Source organism: Macaca fascicularis, chromosome 6 (genome assembly GCF_037993035.2).
Source record: "Macaca fascicularis isolate 582-1 chromosome 6, T2T-MFA8v1.1".
NCBI lineage: Eukaryota > Metazoa > Chordata > Mammalia > Primates > Cercopithecidae > Macaca > Macaca fascicularis.
Window position 1 is genome coordinate 175,135,271 of NC_088380.1, and position 15,703 is coordinate 175,150,973.

The 15,703-nt window shown below is 46.7% G+C and overlaps 1 protein-coding gene across 5 annotated transcripts in view; it reads left to right on the forward strand.

Annotated features, from left to right (window-relative positions):
- WWC1 (WW and C2 domain containing 1) overlaps positions 1–15,703 on the forward strand; it is a 175,808-nt gene that overhangs the window by 99,310 nt on the left and 60,795 nt on the right. For all 5 annotated transcript variants that reach the window (XM_005558470.5, XM_005558471.5, XM_005558472.5 and 2 more), the window contains 4 exons: positions 3,530–3,606; positions 5,632–5,711; positions 12,408–12,537; positions 14,401–14,547. In XM_005558470.5, coding sequence (XP_005558527.3) covers positions 3,530–3,606; positions 5,632–5,711; positions 12,408–12,537; positions 14,401–14,547 — 434 coding nt within the window. The remainder of the gene's footprint in view (positions 1–3,529; positions 3,607–5,631; positions 5,712–12,407; positions 12,538–14,400; positions 14,548–15,703) is intronic.

Here is a 15,703-nt window from a genome sequence, read left to right on the forward strand (position 1 = left end):
AGGTAGCCACCCAAGAAATTGAAAATGATTTTCTTTTAGGGTGTGAGTTATGGGGATAGGGGTTGTGGAATGCTCTTTTTTATAGCAAACCTTGTCCTATGTTGGACTGTTCATATGAACTGTGTTTATATATAACTTTAATAGAAACTAAAAATTAAGAACTATTAAACATTGGGACAAGACAGTATTTTAAGTCCTGTTGGATATAAAGTTCTTGTAGTAGGACCAGGCGCGGTGGCTCATGCCTGTAATCCTAGAACTTGGGGGGCCGAGGCGGGTGGATTACTTGAGGTCAGGAGTTTGAGACCAGCCTGGTCAACATGGTGAAACGCTGTCTCTACTAAAAATACTAAAGTTAGCTGGGCGTGGTGCTGGGCACCTGTAATCCCAGCTACTCGGGAAGCTGAGGCAGAAGAATAGCTTGAACCTGGGAGGCAGATGTGGCAGCGAGCCGAGTTCACGCCACTGCATTCCGGCCTGGGCAACAGAGGGAGACTCCATCTCAATTAAAAAAAAAAAAAAAAAGTTCTCAAAATAGAGGATAGTGAAGGGATGCAGACACAAAGGAGAGGCTACTGACCTTTTTTCTTGATTGGAGTGCTGATTGCTTGAGCGTGTTTCTTTTGTGAAAATTCCTCAAGCTGTACATACATGATGTGTGCACTTCTATGTATGTATTTTTTACCTCAACCAAACATTTACTTACAAAATGATAAGTAACAGGCTACATCTCGTGTCAGCGGCTTTAGGTACAAATTGTGCACTTCACAGTGGTACTCCAGGGTGTAAACATTAAAGCTCATGGTGGCCCAGTTGGCGAGAATCTCTTCTTTTTGGCATCCTTTGTCTCCAGGATTTCTGGACATGCCCAAGGAACATGATGCATGCCTCAAGTCAGCCTTGGCATGACTGGTCCCCACAGCCAACCTCTCCCTGTCTGAGTCACGTCTTGCCATTTTTACAGGCTCTTCCATGCTGCTGCCACAGTCGCCTCAACATTGCCCCACAGTACAGACCCACGTCCAGAGGCACAGCCTGATGAGCAGGGTGGTTGGCAGGACACGGAGCTCATAGAACAGACATCCCCCGCTCCACCCCATACCCTTTGAGGACCTTTCTGTGTGTATTCCCAGGTTATTGCTACCCTGACTACTCCTGTCTTCTTTCACCCTGTTATTACTGTGGATCAGTGAGTGATAAATGGTGTTAACTGTCTTAATATTTTGTCGAAAGTATCTATTTGGGAAATACAGCAGGTCCTCAAATAACATCATTTTGTTCAAGGTCATTTTATTATAACATGATAATATTATAACCTCCCCACATTGTGTGCTTAAGGTGATACCTCCAGCTAAATATCCAACCAGGTCTATCCCTGAAATCCCCAAGTCCAGCAAAGACCAAAGGAATTAGACACCAGGAGATGAAAACTTTAAATTGGCAATAAAACATCTCTGTACATGGATTCCCTGTTCCATGCTTGAGACAAAGGCTACAAGGCTCTTGCCACCCCAGCATTGTCCTCACTCATCTCTTCTGGTAAACCTCGGTCGTCTTCTTCTCCATCATCATTATCATTGTAAATTCAGCAGAAACGCAACACTTCCTGTGGTGCCAAACATCTTTTATGTTATTATGCAGAGTAGTTTTCTCTTTCCCAAACTTCCAAATATTACATTTTAATGCCTTATGCATAACCAAAAGGCCTATTAAAATATTTTTAAAGAAAGCCAAACAGTAGCATTCCCCTCAAGACTGTCATGCCTACTTCCAGACACTGAAAATTGTCAGCAATCACCAAATAAGCTTCTCTATCCTCAGAAAAACCCAGATCTCAGCAGGTGATCTGGCTACATGTGAACATTAAAGAGTGTTCAGATGATAGCCAGGCACAGTGGCTCACACCTGTAATCCCAGCACTTTGGGAGGCTGAGGTGGGCAGATCACCTGCGGTCAGGAGTTTAAGACCAGCCTGGTCAATATGGTGAAACCTTGTCTCTGCTAAAAGTACAAAATTATCTGGGCGTGGTGGAGCGCACCTGTAATCCCAGCTACTCGGGAGGCTGAGACAGGAGAACAGCTTGAACTCAGGAGGCGGAGGTTGCAGTGAGCTGAGATTGTGCCACTGCACTCCAGTCTGGGCAATAGAGTAAGACTTCATCTCAAAACATACAAAAGAAAAGAAAAGAAAAGAAAAACCCAGATCTCAGCAGGTGATTTGGCTACATGTGAACAGGAAAGAGTGTTCAGATGCTAGTAGGTAGACAGGGGAGGTGATGAAATGATTCCTACAGTGTGATTAAGGACTCAGGACTCACAGGAGAAATACTTCTCTGGCCTCTTGACCAAGAATAACTGTTCTTTTCTGAACAGTGGGATTGTGTTTACCTTAAGGACACCACAAATCTTATATCTGGTCCTATTTCCCCCTCACATTACCAGTTATGAGGCTCAGAGCCTGTCGCCAGTTTGTTTCCTTATCCTTATTTTCTCTTTGTCTCGTTTTCCTTAGTTTAAATGTATTTTACTATGTAGTGTTCACTTTCATAAGCCTTAAAATCGTTTTTCAAGACATAAATAAATACTATTTTTAAAATATAGTAAGGTTACAACTGCACGACAGAACCATGGGTATATACTGGAAGGCAACCTGGGAAAAAGATAATTGTATTAGGGTGGTAAGATTGTGTGTAATTTATTTTCCTTTTCGAATGGACATTAATATTATAAAGTACAATCAACAATACTTTTAGTTATTTTTTTCTGATTGTTAAAGCATATGTTTACTGTTTTTTTTTAAAAAAAAGATAAAAATATAAAGATGATAATATCATTTACCATCTAACTCTCTAGATATCAGTGTTCTCTTTGGTATTTTTTTTCAGTCTTTTTAAAATGCATATGTGTGTGTATATTTGGAAACTGCATATTTTCCAAATTTAAATTATTCTTTTTTTTTTTTTTTTTGAGACGGAGTCTCACTCTGTCACCCAGGCTGGAATGTGATGGCGAGATTTCAGCTCACTGCAACCTCTGCCTCCCAGGTTTAAGCAATTCTCATACTTCAGTCTCCTGAGTAGCTGGGACTACAAGCACCCGCCACCATGCCCAGCTAATTTTTGTATTTTTAGCAGAGACAGGATTTCCCCACATTGGCCAGGCTGGTCTTAAACTCCTGATTTCAAGTGATCCCCCTGCCTCAGCCTCCCAAAGGACGGGTATTACAAGCTTCAGCCACCATGCGTGGGCCCAAATATAAATTATTCTTTACACTTTTTTTGTAAACTTGCTTTCACATAATGAGTTTTGACATTTTCCCTTGTCGTTCAATATTCTTCATCCTCATTTTAAGTTGTGTAGTCCCCATTTACGCATGCACCATCTTTATGTAATAAATCCCCCTTTGTTGAACATTCAGGTTGTTCACTTTTAGTCCTTCCTTTCTAGGTTTATTTAGATGGCCAATGAGTCAACTTTGCTGAAATCTGTTTCTTCTACTGATATTCTTGTTTTTCTTTTTTCCTTACAGTGGTCTCTGGTTCATCATCCAGCTCTAAGTATGACCCTGAGATCCTGAAAGCTGAAATTGCCACCGCAAAATCCCGGGTAGGACCTCTTCACCTATGCTATGTGCTAGTGATGGGTGCCACTGAGGTCTTAGGCCACAAGCCCACCCACAAGGCCAGAACAGATGCTTCAGCCAGGCTATGACAGCCAGTGCTAGCAAGGCCCTAAATAATAACAGTAGAAGCAGTAGTCACAGTAATAGTAATGGTTGTAGCAGCTGCCATTTCACAAGCAGTCACCATATACCAGGCACAGTGCGAAATACCTCATGTGTATTTTCCCGTGTCCTTGCAACAACTCTTTGAAATAACTACTGTCATCTGCATTTTTAAAATTTATTTATTTTTATTTATTTATTTATTTATTTTTTGAAACACAGTCTTACTCTGTCACCCAGCCTAGAGTGCAGTGGTGTGATCTTGGCTCACTGCCAACTCTGCTTCCTGGGTTCATGCCATTCTCCTGCCTCAGCCTCCCGAGTAACTGGGACTACAGGCACCCGCCACCATGCCTGGCTAATTTTTTGTATCTTTAGTAGAGACGGGGTGTCACCACGTTAGCCAGGATGGTCTCAATCTCCTGACCTCATGATCCACCCGCCGTGGCCTCCCAAAGTGCTGGGATTACAGGTGTGAGCCACTGCTCCCAGCCGCATTTTATTTTATTTTATTTTATTTATTTATTTTCTGAGACGGAGGCTCACTGTGTCACCCAGGCTGGATGGAGTACAGTGGCGCAATCTTGGCTCACTGCAGCCTCCGCCCTCCCAGGTTCAAGCAATTCTCTTATCTTAGTCTCCCGAGTAGCTGGGATTACAGGCACACGCCACCATGCCCAGCAATTTTTGTATTTTTAGTAGAGATGGGGTTTCACCATGTTAGTCAGGCTGGTCTCAAACTCCTGACCTCAGGTGATCCACCTGCCTCGGCCTCCCAAAGTGCTGTGAACACAGGCATGAGCCACCACCAAGCTGTCATCTGCATTTTAAAGATGAGCAAACAGAGGCTTAGGGGAGCTAAGAAACTGGCCCAAGGTCACAAGAGATTCAAGTCTTACTCCAAAGTTTCTAATATAGTGTACTGTCTTCCTAGCTACTGATTATTCTGCAGTATCTTATTTTAATTACTTCATAATTACCTTAGGGAATAAATATTAGTATTTCCATTTTTACCAGTATGGAAACTGAGGCACAGCAGTGAAATTATTTGCTCATGGCAAAGTCAGTATTTTGAAAAGTGGTTTCGTTAAACTCAAAGAATTTAACAGTTTCCACAAACTCAAATGCCTGCAAGAAGACATAAATGAGGGATGTGGGCTGGGGGTGAGGCAGTAGAGAGTCGTGGTGACTGTGTAACCAGGAGAGGTCTGCCCAGTCTTAAAGGTAATTGCATTTGAATTCTAGTCTGTTGTGCCCGTGCTGGAATGTAGATTCAGTGTTACCAGATCTTCAGGTGTTTTCAGAAAGGAACTATGTGTCTAGGTTTATTATGTGAACTTTCTGAAGATTTGATTATTAGCAACTCATTTTAAAAGTTGAGTAATACAGTGTAAGCCACACAAACCAGCAGACCGAGCCTAGCTCCTGGGGCATGTCTTGCCACTAAAGTTACTACATTGCCTCTTGCCTCCATGTGAAGCACTCTCATAGCCTCTGCCAGCTTTAAGTGATCCAGGGCCCTGGGAATTGCCATTGTCCTCATCCATCAGAACAGGAAAGGGAGGCTCAGGATGGCAAGATGGCTTGAGAGAGGTCACACAGCAGGGAAGTGGGAAGGCCCACTCTATCCCAGGTCAGCTCCTGTCCACCTCCTGTTTCCCTGGAGCAAGGACTGGCTAGGAATCCCAGAAACACTGTCTGGGATGCTGACTGAATGGGCATCTGCAGAGACCAAGGCCAACATCGGTGATGGGAGGGGGCTCTGACCAGTGTGGCCCAATGGGTGCTGACCTGAGTCATTATGCAGGTGCAGTGGGAGGCTCTGCGTTCCCCTTCTAGGGAGAAGGCAGCCTGCACCTTGCTGTCAGCCTCTGACCCAGCCCCGTGTATGGTCTGCTGCCCTCCAGGTCAACAAGCTGAAGAGAGAGATGGTTCACCTCCAGCACGAGCTGCAGTTCAAAGAGCGTGGCTTTCAGACCCTGAAGAAGTAAGTGCACCCTGTGTCGCAGAGCATGGGGGCTGCTCCCCACCCAGGCTCCCCTCCTGCCCTCTCTGTCTCTCTCTCCTTCAATCCTTTTCCTCTCTTCTCAAAATGTGGCTCTCTCATCATTCAAGTTCTATTCCACTGGCATTTTCTGAAGATACTGCCACCCAAGAGTGGGATTTGGAAAGAGGAAAGGGGAGTCATTTCAGACCACAGAACTCTCATTGTTCTGTGGACTTCTGAAGCCATTAAGATCTGTTCCACTCAGCCGAGTGTTACTATCCAGTCACAGAAACAAGCATTGCCGAGCATTTCCGTGCACACGCCTCATCTCTAGTCGATCCAGTAGGGTCCCATATGCACGCAAACAAAACACACTCCTTTCTTCCACTTCCCCTAAAAGCACTCACTAAGTGCTTCATTGAAGGAATAATGATCTCTTCTAGCGAAAACCAATTACCAGAAAAGTATGCACGATGCCATGTACATTGTGCTCTATGGGTGACTTAAGGAGTTTCCAGGATAACTTTCACCAAATATAATTTTCACCTTTAGAAGCTGAGCTGTGGCCAGGTAAAATACAGCTCTGTTGTGTCTTCGTCTTCTCTTTTTTTTTTTTTAACTTTTATTTTAACTTCGGGGTACATGTGCAGGTTCGTTATACAGGTCAACTTGTGTCATGGGGGTTGGTTGTACAGATTATTTCATCACCCAGGTATTAAGCCTAGTACCCATTAGTTATTTTTCCTGATCCTCTCCCTTCTCTCACCCTCCACCCTCCCAGAGGCCTCAGTCTGTGTTTTTCCCCTCTGTGTGTCCATGTATTCTCATCATTTAGCTCCCACTTACAAGTGAGAACATGCAGTAGCTTTGTTGTTTCTTTTTTTTTTCTTTTCTTTTTTTTGAGATGGAGTCTCACGCTGTCACCCAGGCTGGAGTACAGTGGCCGGATCTCAGCTCACTGCAAGCTCCGCCTCCTGGGTTCACGCCATTCTCCTGCCTCAGCCTCCCGAGTAGCTGGTACTGCAGGTGCCCGCCACCTCACCCGGCTGGTTTTTTGTATTTTAGTGGAGATGGGGTTTCACCATGTTAGCCAGGATAGTCTCGATTTCCTGACCTTGTGATCCGCCCACCTCGACCTCCCAAAGTGCTGGGATTACAGGCGTGAACCACCATGCCTGGCACTTTGTTGTTTCTTAAGAGAATGTGCCACTGCACTCTAGCCTGGGCAACAGAGCAAGACTCCATCTCAAAAAAAAAAAAAAAAAAAAAAGAGTAGTTGTGTTACCTGTCCTGATTGTGACTATACTAGCTAAGCTTTGTCAAGCAGTTACTCTGTGCCAGAGAACCCCTGCAGTGTTTCCACGCAAGTGTGCTCCTTTGATCCTACAGCAACACTATAAGGAATGCTTTGTTATCTAACTACCCACATTTTATAGATGAGAAAACTGAGTCACTTAGCAGGTACTCAAGAAAGGTTAGCTTATTGTGGCTGGGCACGGTGGCTCAGACCTGTAATCCCAGCACTTTGGGAGGCCAAGGTGAGAGGATCGCTTGAGCCTGTGAGTGGGAGGTTGCAGTGAGCTGATTGCACCACTGCACACCAGTCTGAGTGGCAAAGTGAGACGCTGTCTCGAAAGAATGAAAGAGAGAGAAAGAGAAGAGGAGGGGAGGGGAGGGAGGAAGGAAGGAAGGAAAGAAGGGAGGGAAGAAGGGAGGGAAGAAGGAAGGAAGGAAAGGAAACAGAACGAGAGAGAAAGAAAAAGCCCTCCAGTCTGGGTGACAAAGTAAGACCCTCTCTCCAAAGAAAGAAAGAAAGGAAGGAAGGAAGGAAGGAGAGAGAAAGAAAGAGAAGGAAAGAGAGAGAGAGAGAAAGCCCTGCAGTCTGGAGACAAAGTGAGACCCTGTCTCGAAGAAAAGGAAAAAAAAGGAAGAGAAGAAAGAGAGAGAGGGGGAGAGAAAGAAATTAAGAAAGGGAGCGAGAAAGATGTTAGCTTATTGTTATTATTAACTACAGCATGTAACTGAGACTCATTCATTGAATTGTGTTCAGTGTATCCAATGGGCTCACTGGACAATCATTACGAAGGTCACCTGGTAGCCCTCTCAGAAGCTCTAGGCAGGACACTCGGCAGATTTCTGCCTTCCAAGGGGGCATCTCACTTACATTCCCAGGAAGGCCACACCTGCATGGATGGCTATTTCTTGCTTTTTGTCTCTCCCTGACTACTATACCTTTTCCTCATTCCATGAATTTCAAATCTACCCTCATCATTCTGTGGCCATAGCCCCAAGCCTTTGGACGTCTATACACATGCTATAAGAAATATGTATATGGCTTTATATTATTACAAATTGTCTGTAATTTTTGTATCTTACAAAGTATGGCTTTCTATATGTTTACATCTTTGTTATATACATGTTATTCATATATGTGTATATACATATACCAATCTTGTCTCTCAAACCAGATTCTGAATTGTTAAGACCTGGAACCAGGCTTTATGCTTCTTGGTAATCTTCAGTAGCACCAATGACAGTTTGGAGCAATAGTTATAAGCTTAGAAAATGCCTATTTTTGACCTATTAAAGCAATAGCCTGATTCCTCCACTTTGCAGCAAAACAGCTTCTGAGCACACAGTTTAAGGGCTACTCACTCCCGTCATCTTACTGAATGGGTTCTCCCTGCCTCCTGGCTCCTGCAGTCCTCAAGAGCTTCTGGTTAGAACACTTCTCATTATTCTCTGAGCCACCGCAAACCTGTTTTACCACTTTGTCACCCTGTAGCAGCATTGAAAACTCTTGTTGTTTGGTAAGCTGATGCTGAAACCCCAGAGACAAGCCTCCTTTCTTCCCCTCTCCGTCTGCCCCATGTTTGATATCAGGCCCAGATAAGACTCCATGGCAGCTCCAGCCGCCCACACTCCTTCGCCGGAAGCCGGGCTCTGCGTCCAGTGTGGAGGAAGATGCCTCCTTTAATGTACACCTTGGCAGAGAGAGTCAGGAATGTAGTCTTGAGAGGCAGGTGGTCAGGGTTCAAATCCCAGTTCCCTGGGTCCTTGGAAAAGTGACTTAACCCCTGTGAGCTTTCAGTTCATTTGAAAAACTAGGGGTTGTAAAGATTGACTTGGAAAATCCGTGTCAAGTGTGTGGTAGTGTCTGGCATGAGGGAAGAGCTCCTTGAGAGTGGGCTGGGGTGGTGACCTCTAGCTGGTTGCCTGCTTGTATTGGGAAGGGAACTCGGAGGAACTCTACGTCTGCCCTAGGCTAGACGGTGTGCCGGGGAAGCACTTCACACCAGCCACCTCATTTCATTCTCTTCACCCCCTTTTAAGAGAAGTTTCTGTCCTGCCATATATTACAGATGAGGGCACTGGCGGGGTTGAAAACATGCCCAGAGCCACCCAGCTTGCAGGTGTCAGGGCTAGGGCTGAAACCCAGGACTACTGGATTTTGAAGTTCATGTCTCAAGACCTCTCTTCCCAGCATCATCCCAGATAACTCCCTCCTCATTCCCAGAAAATGTAAGGCCTCTTTTTCAGAGTCTAACGGATGCTATCCAGTCACTTCTACTTCTGTGCCTACTCTTATGGCAGAACATGGGGAAAGGTACAGCTTATCCTTAAGGAATTTCCAGGATAACTTTAACCACGTGTAATTTCCCCTTTTAGAAAATTTCTCTTTAGCAGCCAAAAGCTCTGTTGTTTCTTTCTTTTTAGACGGAGTCTCACTCTGTCACCCAGGCTGGAGTGCAGGGGCACGATCTCGGTTCACTGCAACCTCCACCTCCCAGGTCCAAGCGATTATCCTGCCTCAGCCTCCTGACTAGCTGAGACTGCAGGCACATGCCACTATGCCTGGCTAATTTTTTATATTTTTAGTGGAGATGGGGTTTCACCATGTTAGCCAGGATGGTCTCAATCTCCTGAGCTGGTGATCTGCCCACCTAGGCCTCCCGAAGTGCTGGGATTACAGGCGTGAGCCACCATGCCCGGCCAGCTCTGTTGTTTTTTAAGAGCAGCTATGTCACCTGTCATGATTGTGATGATACCAGTTAAGCTTCCTTGGGCAGTTGAGTTACTCTGGGCCACGAATCCATATTGGTTCAATTCATAGGGAGCAACCTGTTTAAAAAAGAGAGAAGGGAAAAGGTTGATGAGGATTAAAAGTTGCCTCTTGGAGGAGGTTGCAAAGAAAAATCAAGATGAAACCTTGGGACTTTGACTTGCCAGCTCCCTTTCTAATAGGGAAGAGTGGAGACCAGGCATCTCCCCCTATGGGAGGAGGGCAGTGCAGCGCCTCGCCCTGCCGTGCCCAGGTAGGAGGTGTCTGGACAGGACCAGGAGTCGGCTGCTGTCAGCCTTTGCCCCACCTCTCTGTGGCTACCGGGTGTGTGAATCTCTAAATCCCTGAAGAGAAAACAGCTGAGGGATTTGGAACTCCTAAAACACATGCATCCCCACATACACACACACACACACACACACACACCCTTAAAAAAAAAAAAAAAAAGATTCATTCACCGAGTGTATAATGGTGACCCTTTGTTCTCCCCCCACCCCCTCCCCACCCAGCTTCATCCCAAGAGTGTTCCCTCTCAGAGCTGCTCTCTGGAGCCAAATTCCAGAGGCCAGGTTGCTAAGGCCCTTGAAGAAATCAGGTAGAGGCTGTCGGAAGCCCAGCAGACAAACCGCTTCTGTCTCATCCTGCCAGGGATTCAAAGCCATTCTCGCCCTGTTGACAGAGGACAGCTGGGCACAGCCCCCTCCCCAGAGTCCCCAGCCCTCGGACATGCTCCAACAAACAGTGTCTCCCTGCACCTCCTATGCCCATCTGCAGCAGGGCCACTGCCTGTCCCGGACACTGGCTCTGGGGAGCCTCCTTGCCACGGAGCATCTTCTAAGCTCCCTCAGACTAATTTTTCAGACTAAATCTGGGGCCAGTCCTTGCCGACCTGATAGGCCTGCCCAGGCCCAAGTCCTGGAAAGGAATAGACGGGCTATTTTTAGTGGGGAGACATAAACGGGGCTTTGTTTTCTCTCCATGGAGGCTGAAGTAACCGCAGAGGGAGGCTGTGTTGAGACCTCGCTCCATGCCTGCTCTCTCCTCTGCTCGGAGGCGCAGACGATGAGGCCAGGATGAAAACCTGCTCGTGCTCAGGATTCCCCATGAGGGTTATTTTTAGCCCAGGACAGTTTGGCCTGTAGCAGAAAACCACAAAGGAATGCCTGTGAGCAGTTTCTCATGCTGAAATAATGAGTTTGTGGTGTTCCCGCAGACTGTAAAACTCCTTTTTCTCCACCTTGGACTGAAACCTCAGGCCTAGCCTGTGGCAAAAGTGTGATGTAGTTAAAATGCATCTCTGTCCCCAGAACCTATTTGACACCTGGGCGCTCCTTCTCCAGAAGCTCACCCCTGCCTGTCTGGTTTGGTCTGACCTTCAGAAAACTACATCAGGACGCATCCCGCTTTTTTTTTTTTTTAATTTTTCCCCCATCAAAATGAACCTGTATAAGCTCTCCAGGCTAGAAGCATTTTAATCCCTTATGTTTGTACAGTAATTCCTAGTTTATCACAAGATGTTCCATCCCGTATTCCATTTGATGTTCCTGACAACTCCATGAATGTGGGTTAGGCGGATAACGTTTTCCAGGCTTTTTAGAGGAGCAAACCAAGGCTCTGTGTGTTTGAGAGACGACCCCAGGATCATCCTACTAACGCGTAGTAGGGCTGGGAGTTTTTCATCCTTCTGTCCTTTTCTTCATTGTGTTCATTAGCTCAACACATGCTTATTAAAGACAGTGGTTCTTGACCAGCATGATTTTGCTCCCTCTCCCTCAACAGACATTAGGTAATACTTGGAGATATTTTCAGTTGTCACCATTCAGGGTGAGGGTACCAACAGCATCCTGTGGGGCGAGGCCAGGGAGGCTGCTAAACATCATACAATGCACAGGACAGCCTGCCCTCCCTCCAAAAAAGAGTGAGACAAACATGTTCAACTCTGCCTCCTGTTCCCAAGCCTCCCAGAGTCAAGTCAAAGATGCTACCACATAAACTATGATACATAAACTGTCACACAATGTAACAACTGCAGAGTCACAGCTATGTGTGATGTATATGGGAAGCTCCTACCCAGCCTGGAGGACCCAGGGAAATAATCAGGGAAGGTTTCCCGTAAGAGCTGATGTTTAGAGGACACTGACTTCACAAGCAATGTTGCTTCTGCACGCCCACACATTGGCTGTCTAACAGGAACCTTCTCTGCCTTTTTCTTTTTTCCTTTTCTTTCTTTCTTTCTTTTTTTTGAGACAGAGTCTTGCTCTGTCTCCCAGGCTGGAGTGCAGTGGCGTGATCTCGGCTCACTGCAACCTCTGCCACCATGCCCGGCTAATTTTTGTACTTTTAGGAGAGACGGGGTTTCACCATGTTCCTCAGGTTAGTCTTGAACTCCTGACCTCAAGTGATCCACCTGCCTTGGCCTCCCAAAGTGTTGGGATTATAGGTGTGAGCCACCATGCCCAGCCCGGGACCTTCTGTGCCTTATCCCACAAGTGGGACCTACGGAGGCAGGATTAGCAGGACAGAGGGAGGGGCCTTCTTAAGGAACTGAAGTCCTGTGGTCTGTGCTTTTCCCCTGGGGAGACCCTGTCCCTCACCCTATCTAAGGCTGACCTTTCCCATTAACTGTCTCCTAGAATCGATAAGAAAATGTCTGATGCTCAGGGCAGCTACAAACTGGATGAAGCTCAGGCTGTCTTGAGAGAAACAAAAGCCATCAAAAAGGCTATTACCTGTGGGGAAAAGGAAAAGCAAGATCTCATTAAGGTATGCAAGTTCCTGTTGATGTGGGTGCCATCTTGATTTCTCCTGAGTATTCCTGTATGCCAGTCTTACGCGGACTATTTCTACATGGTACACACATTGCTGAATTCTCATTACCAGTCTTCCTGGGGTTTTGGTTCCATTTCATAGAGGAGGACGTGGAGGCTCAGAAGCATTAAGTGACTTGCATAAGGTCACACAGCTAGTGTAAATGGCAGAGTTGGAATGGAATTCATCTGGCCTAGTCCAAAGGCCACATCCTTGCCACTAGCTTTAATTACCTGACTTATTTTTTCTTTGTTTTTTTAACTTTTATTTTTTAATAGAGGGAGTCTTGCTATGTGGCTCAGGCTGCTCTTGGTAACTGCTGGGCTCAAGTGATTCTCCCACCTTAGCCTCCCAAAGTGCTGGGATTACAGGCGTGACCCAGTGCACCTGGCCTCTGACTTATTTTTCAAAGAATCAAATGGAGAGAGGTGGTTTCAACATCATTAACCTTTGACATCAAAATGTAGCATCTCTATAAGCATTTCATTGTGTGTTCTGCCTCTATGCTGGGAACTGAACAAATTATAATAGATATTATGTAATGTGCCAGGTGATTATGCCAAGCCTTTTGCATGCATCATGTCTCATCTCTTAAATCAACCCTAGTTTATCCCCATCCTACAGAAAAAAGACTGTACAACTCAGAGAGGAAGCTAGAGCCATGATTCAAACCTGTGAACCCCTGGCTCACAGACCCATCCTCTTACCCCCTGTACATATCACCTCCGCTTCCGGGAACCACCCTGACCTCAGATATTTCACTGGCAGATTAGGAGTCCTCAGAGATGCCGTAAATGACTTAGTGGAGGAAGCTGTATGCTCTATGACAAACAGAACAGTTTCGAAGCTCCCGCCCAGGACAGCAGCCCAGTGAAAACATTTAGATGAGGACCTCATGGACAGTGAGGCGTGTTCCTGTTCTGATTAGTAGTTGAGATCGCAGAGCCTTAAGCCAGATAGACCAGGTCCAAATCTTGCCTCGGTCAATTGCCAGCTTCTCATCAATAAACTGGGGATAATCATAGGTCATTCTTTGCATGAGTATTGTCAGGATTCAGTGAGACTCTGGTAAAGCTGACAGTTGTTGAGTATGGGCTGTATTCACTTGTCATCTCGTTTAATCTCATTTAATCAAGATGATTGCCCTGTGAGATAGGACCTGTGATTCTTCCCCCTCCCCTTTTTTATTTTAAGAACCAGGGTCTTGCTCTATTTATTGCCCAGGCTGGAGTGCGGTGACACAGTCATAGCTCACTGCAGCGTCGAACTCCTGGGCTCAAGCAATCCTCCCACCTCAGCCTCCCGAGTAGTTGGAACTACAGACATGCACCGCCACACCCAGCAATTCTTTTTTTTTTTCGGAGATGGGGGTCCCGCTATGTTGCCCAGGCTGATCTTGAATTCCTGGCCTCAAGTGATCCTCCCACGTTGGCCTCTGAAAGCACTGGGATTACAGGCATGAGCACCCAGCCGATTATTCTCATTTTACAGGAGAGGAAATTGAGGCAAAGAGAGGTTATTCAGCTAGGTCAAGTCACACAGCTGGGAAGCAGCAGAGCGGGGGTTCCAACTAGGGCAGTGTGGCTCCAGAGTCGGCATCCACACCGGTTTCTCCTATGTCATAGGCCCAGCACAGAGCCTGGCACACAGCAAGGACCCACTCAATGCTAGCTCTCTATCACAGGATCAGTAGGATGTCTGGGGAGGGCATGGGTTCCTAAATTAAGGGAGGGTAGAGAGGGAAGCACGGGGAGCGTGGCAGACCCAGAGCTCCCTCCTGGGAAGGCGCATCACTGACCCTGCTCTCCCTTCCTTCAGAGCCTTGCCATGTTGAAGGACGGCTTCCGCACCGACAGGGGATCTCACTCAGACCTGTGGTCCAGCAGCAGCTCTCTGGAGAGTTCGAGTTTCCCGCTGCCGAAACAGTACCTGGACGTGAGCTCCCAGACAGACATCTCGGGAAGTGTGAGTAGACAGGGCAGGATGCTGGGGTCCTTCCACAGGATGGCAGCTGGGAGGCTGCTGTAGTGAGCAGCTGCCTTCTCATGGCTCACCAGGGAGCTGGCCAGGGGCTCTCTGCGGGGCTGGCTGCTGCCTCAGCCCTCTGGAGCTCTGTTCTCTTACAGACCTCCTGGCCCCAGGAGGAAATGATGTGATGACGTGGAGGAAAAGCCTGCAGAAATGGCCCTTAATATTGCCTGGCCAGGTGCTAGCGTCTCTTAATGCTGCACAGAAAGCATGTTTAAAGGACAAAATGTCTTTCTCTGTGTTTTGTTTTGGTTTGGTTTTTTTCATACTCTTTTGCAGTTCTGTTTCCATTTTTCTTTCCCCAACTGGACAGCAGAGGATATTTTCCTCCTGTTAGTCTCAAAACAATGCATGCAGCTTTCAGGCAGCTGCTTGACTCCCAGTTCCTAAGCTCAGTCCAGTCCTAGTTATGAATAGTGAAAGCGCTGTCCAGATGTGGCTCAGGAAAAGGTTAGAGTAGGGCTGACCCACGGTGCCTCGTAACTTTTGGAGAGCTTTTGTTTTACTAGAGCCAGCAACATTGAACGAATCCGCCTTCCAGCCTCTGTGGCAAACAGCCTCTAAATGCTGTTCCTGAGTTCCATAGCTGTCTTCCCACTTGTCCAAGGGTGACCGGTGAGCCTTGTAGCCTCTTGCTGCTCTTAACAGACTAGCACAGCAAAAGAGGCTGTCCCTTCCTTCCCCACACCACCATGTGTCCAGCTACTAGCCATCTGCAGGCCAAAGTATTTGTAAAGGAACTGTACGCCTCTTTGTGAGTGCTGGGGTCTTCTCCCCACCTACCCAGTGTTTCACTCCTGACTGCAGCCTCTCTGAGTTTTCTATGGATCCCCTCCCCAGTGCCCCCAGAATGGCTTTCTTGATATTGGCTATCCCTGTTTCCTCCTCACCAACTGTCCTCCACGCTTCTGTGGCTTGAATTGGCACCAAGCCAAGCCATTGGGGGCTGCAAGATGATATTCTGGGCCTTTGGCTTCTGTTTTCAAAGTGATCGATGTCTGAGTGTATGGCTCTTCCCGTGGCCTGAAGGGAGGAAAGTGTTTTTTGCTTCACCAGCTTCCCTGCGATCTGCACCGCCAGCCCCATCAGCGGG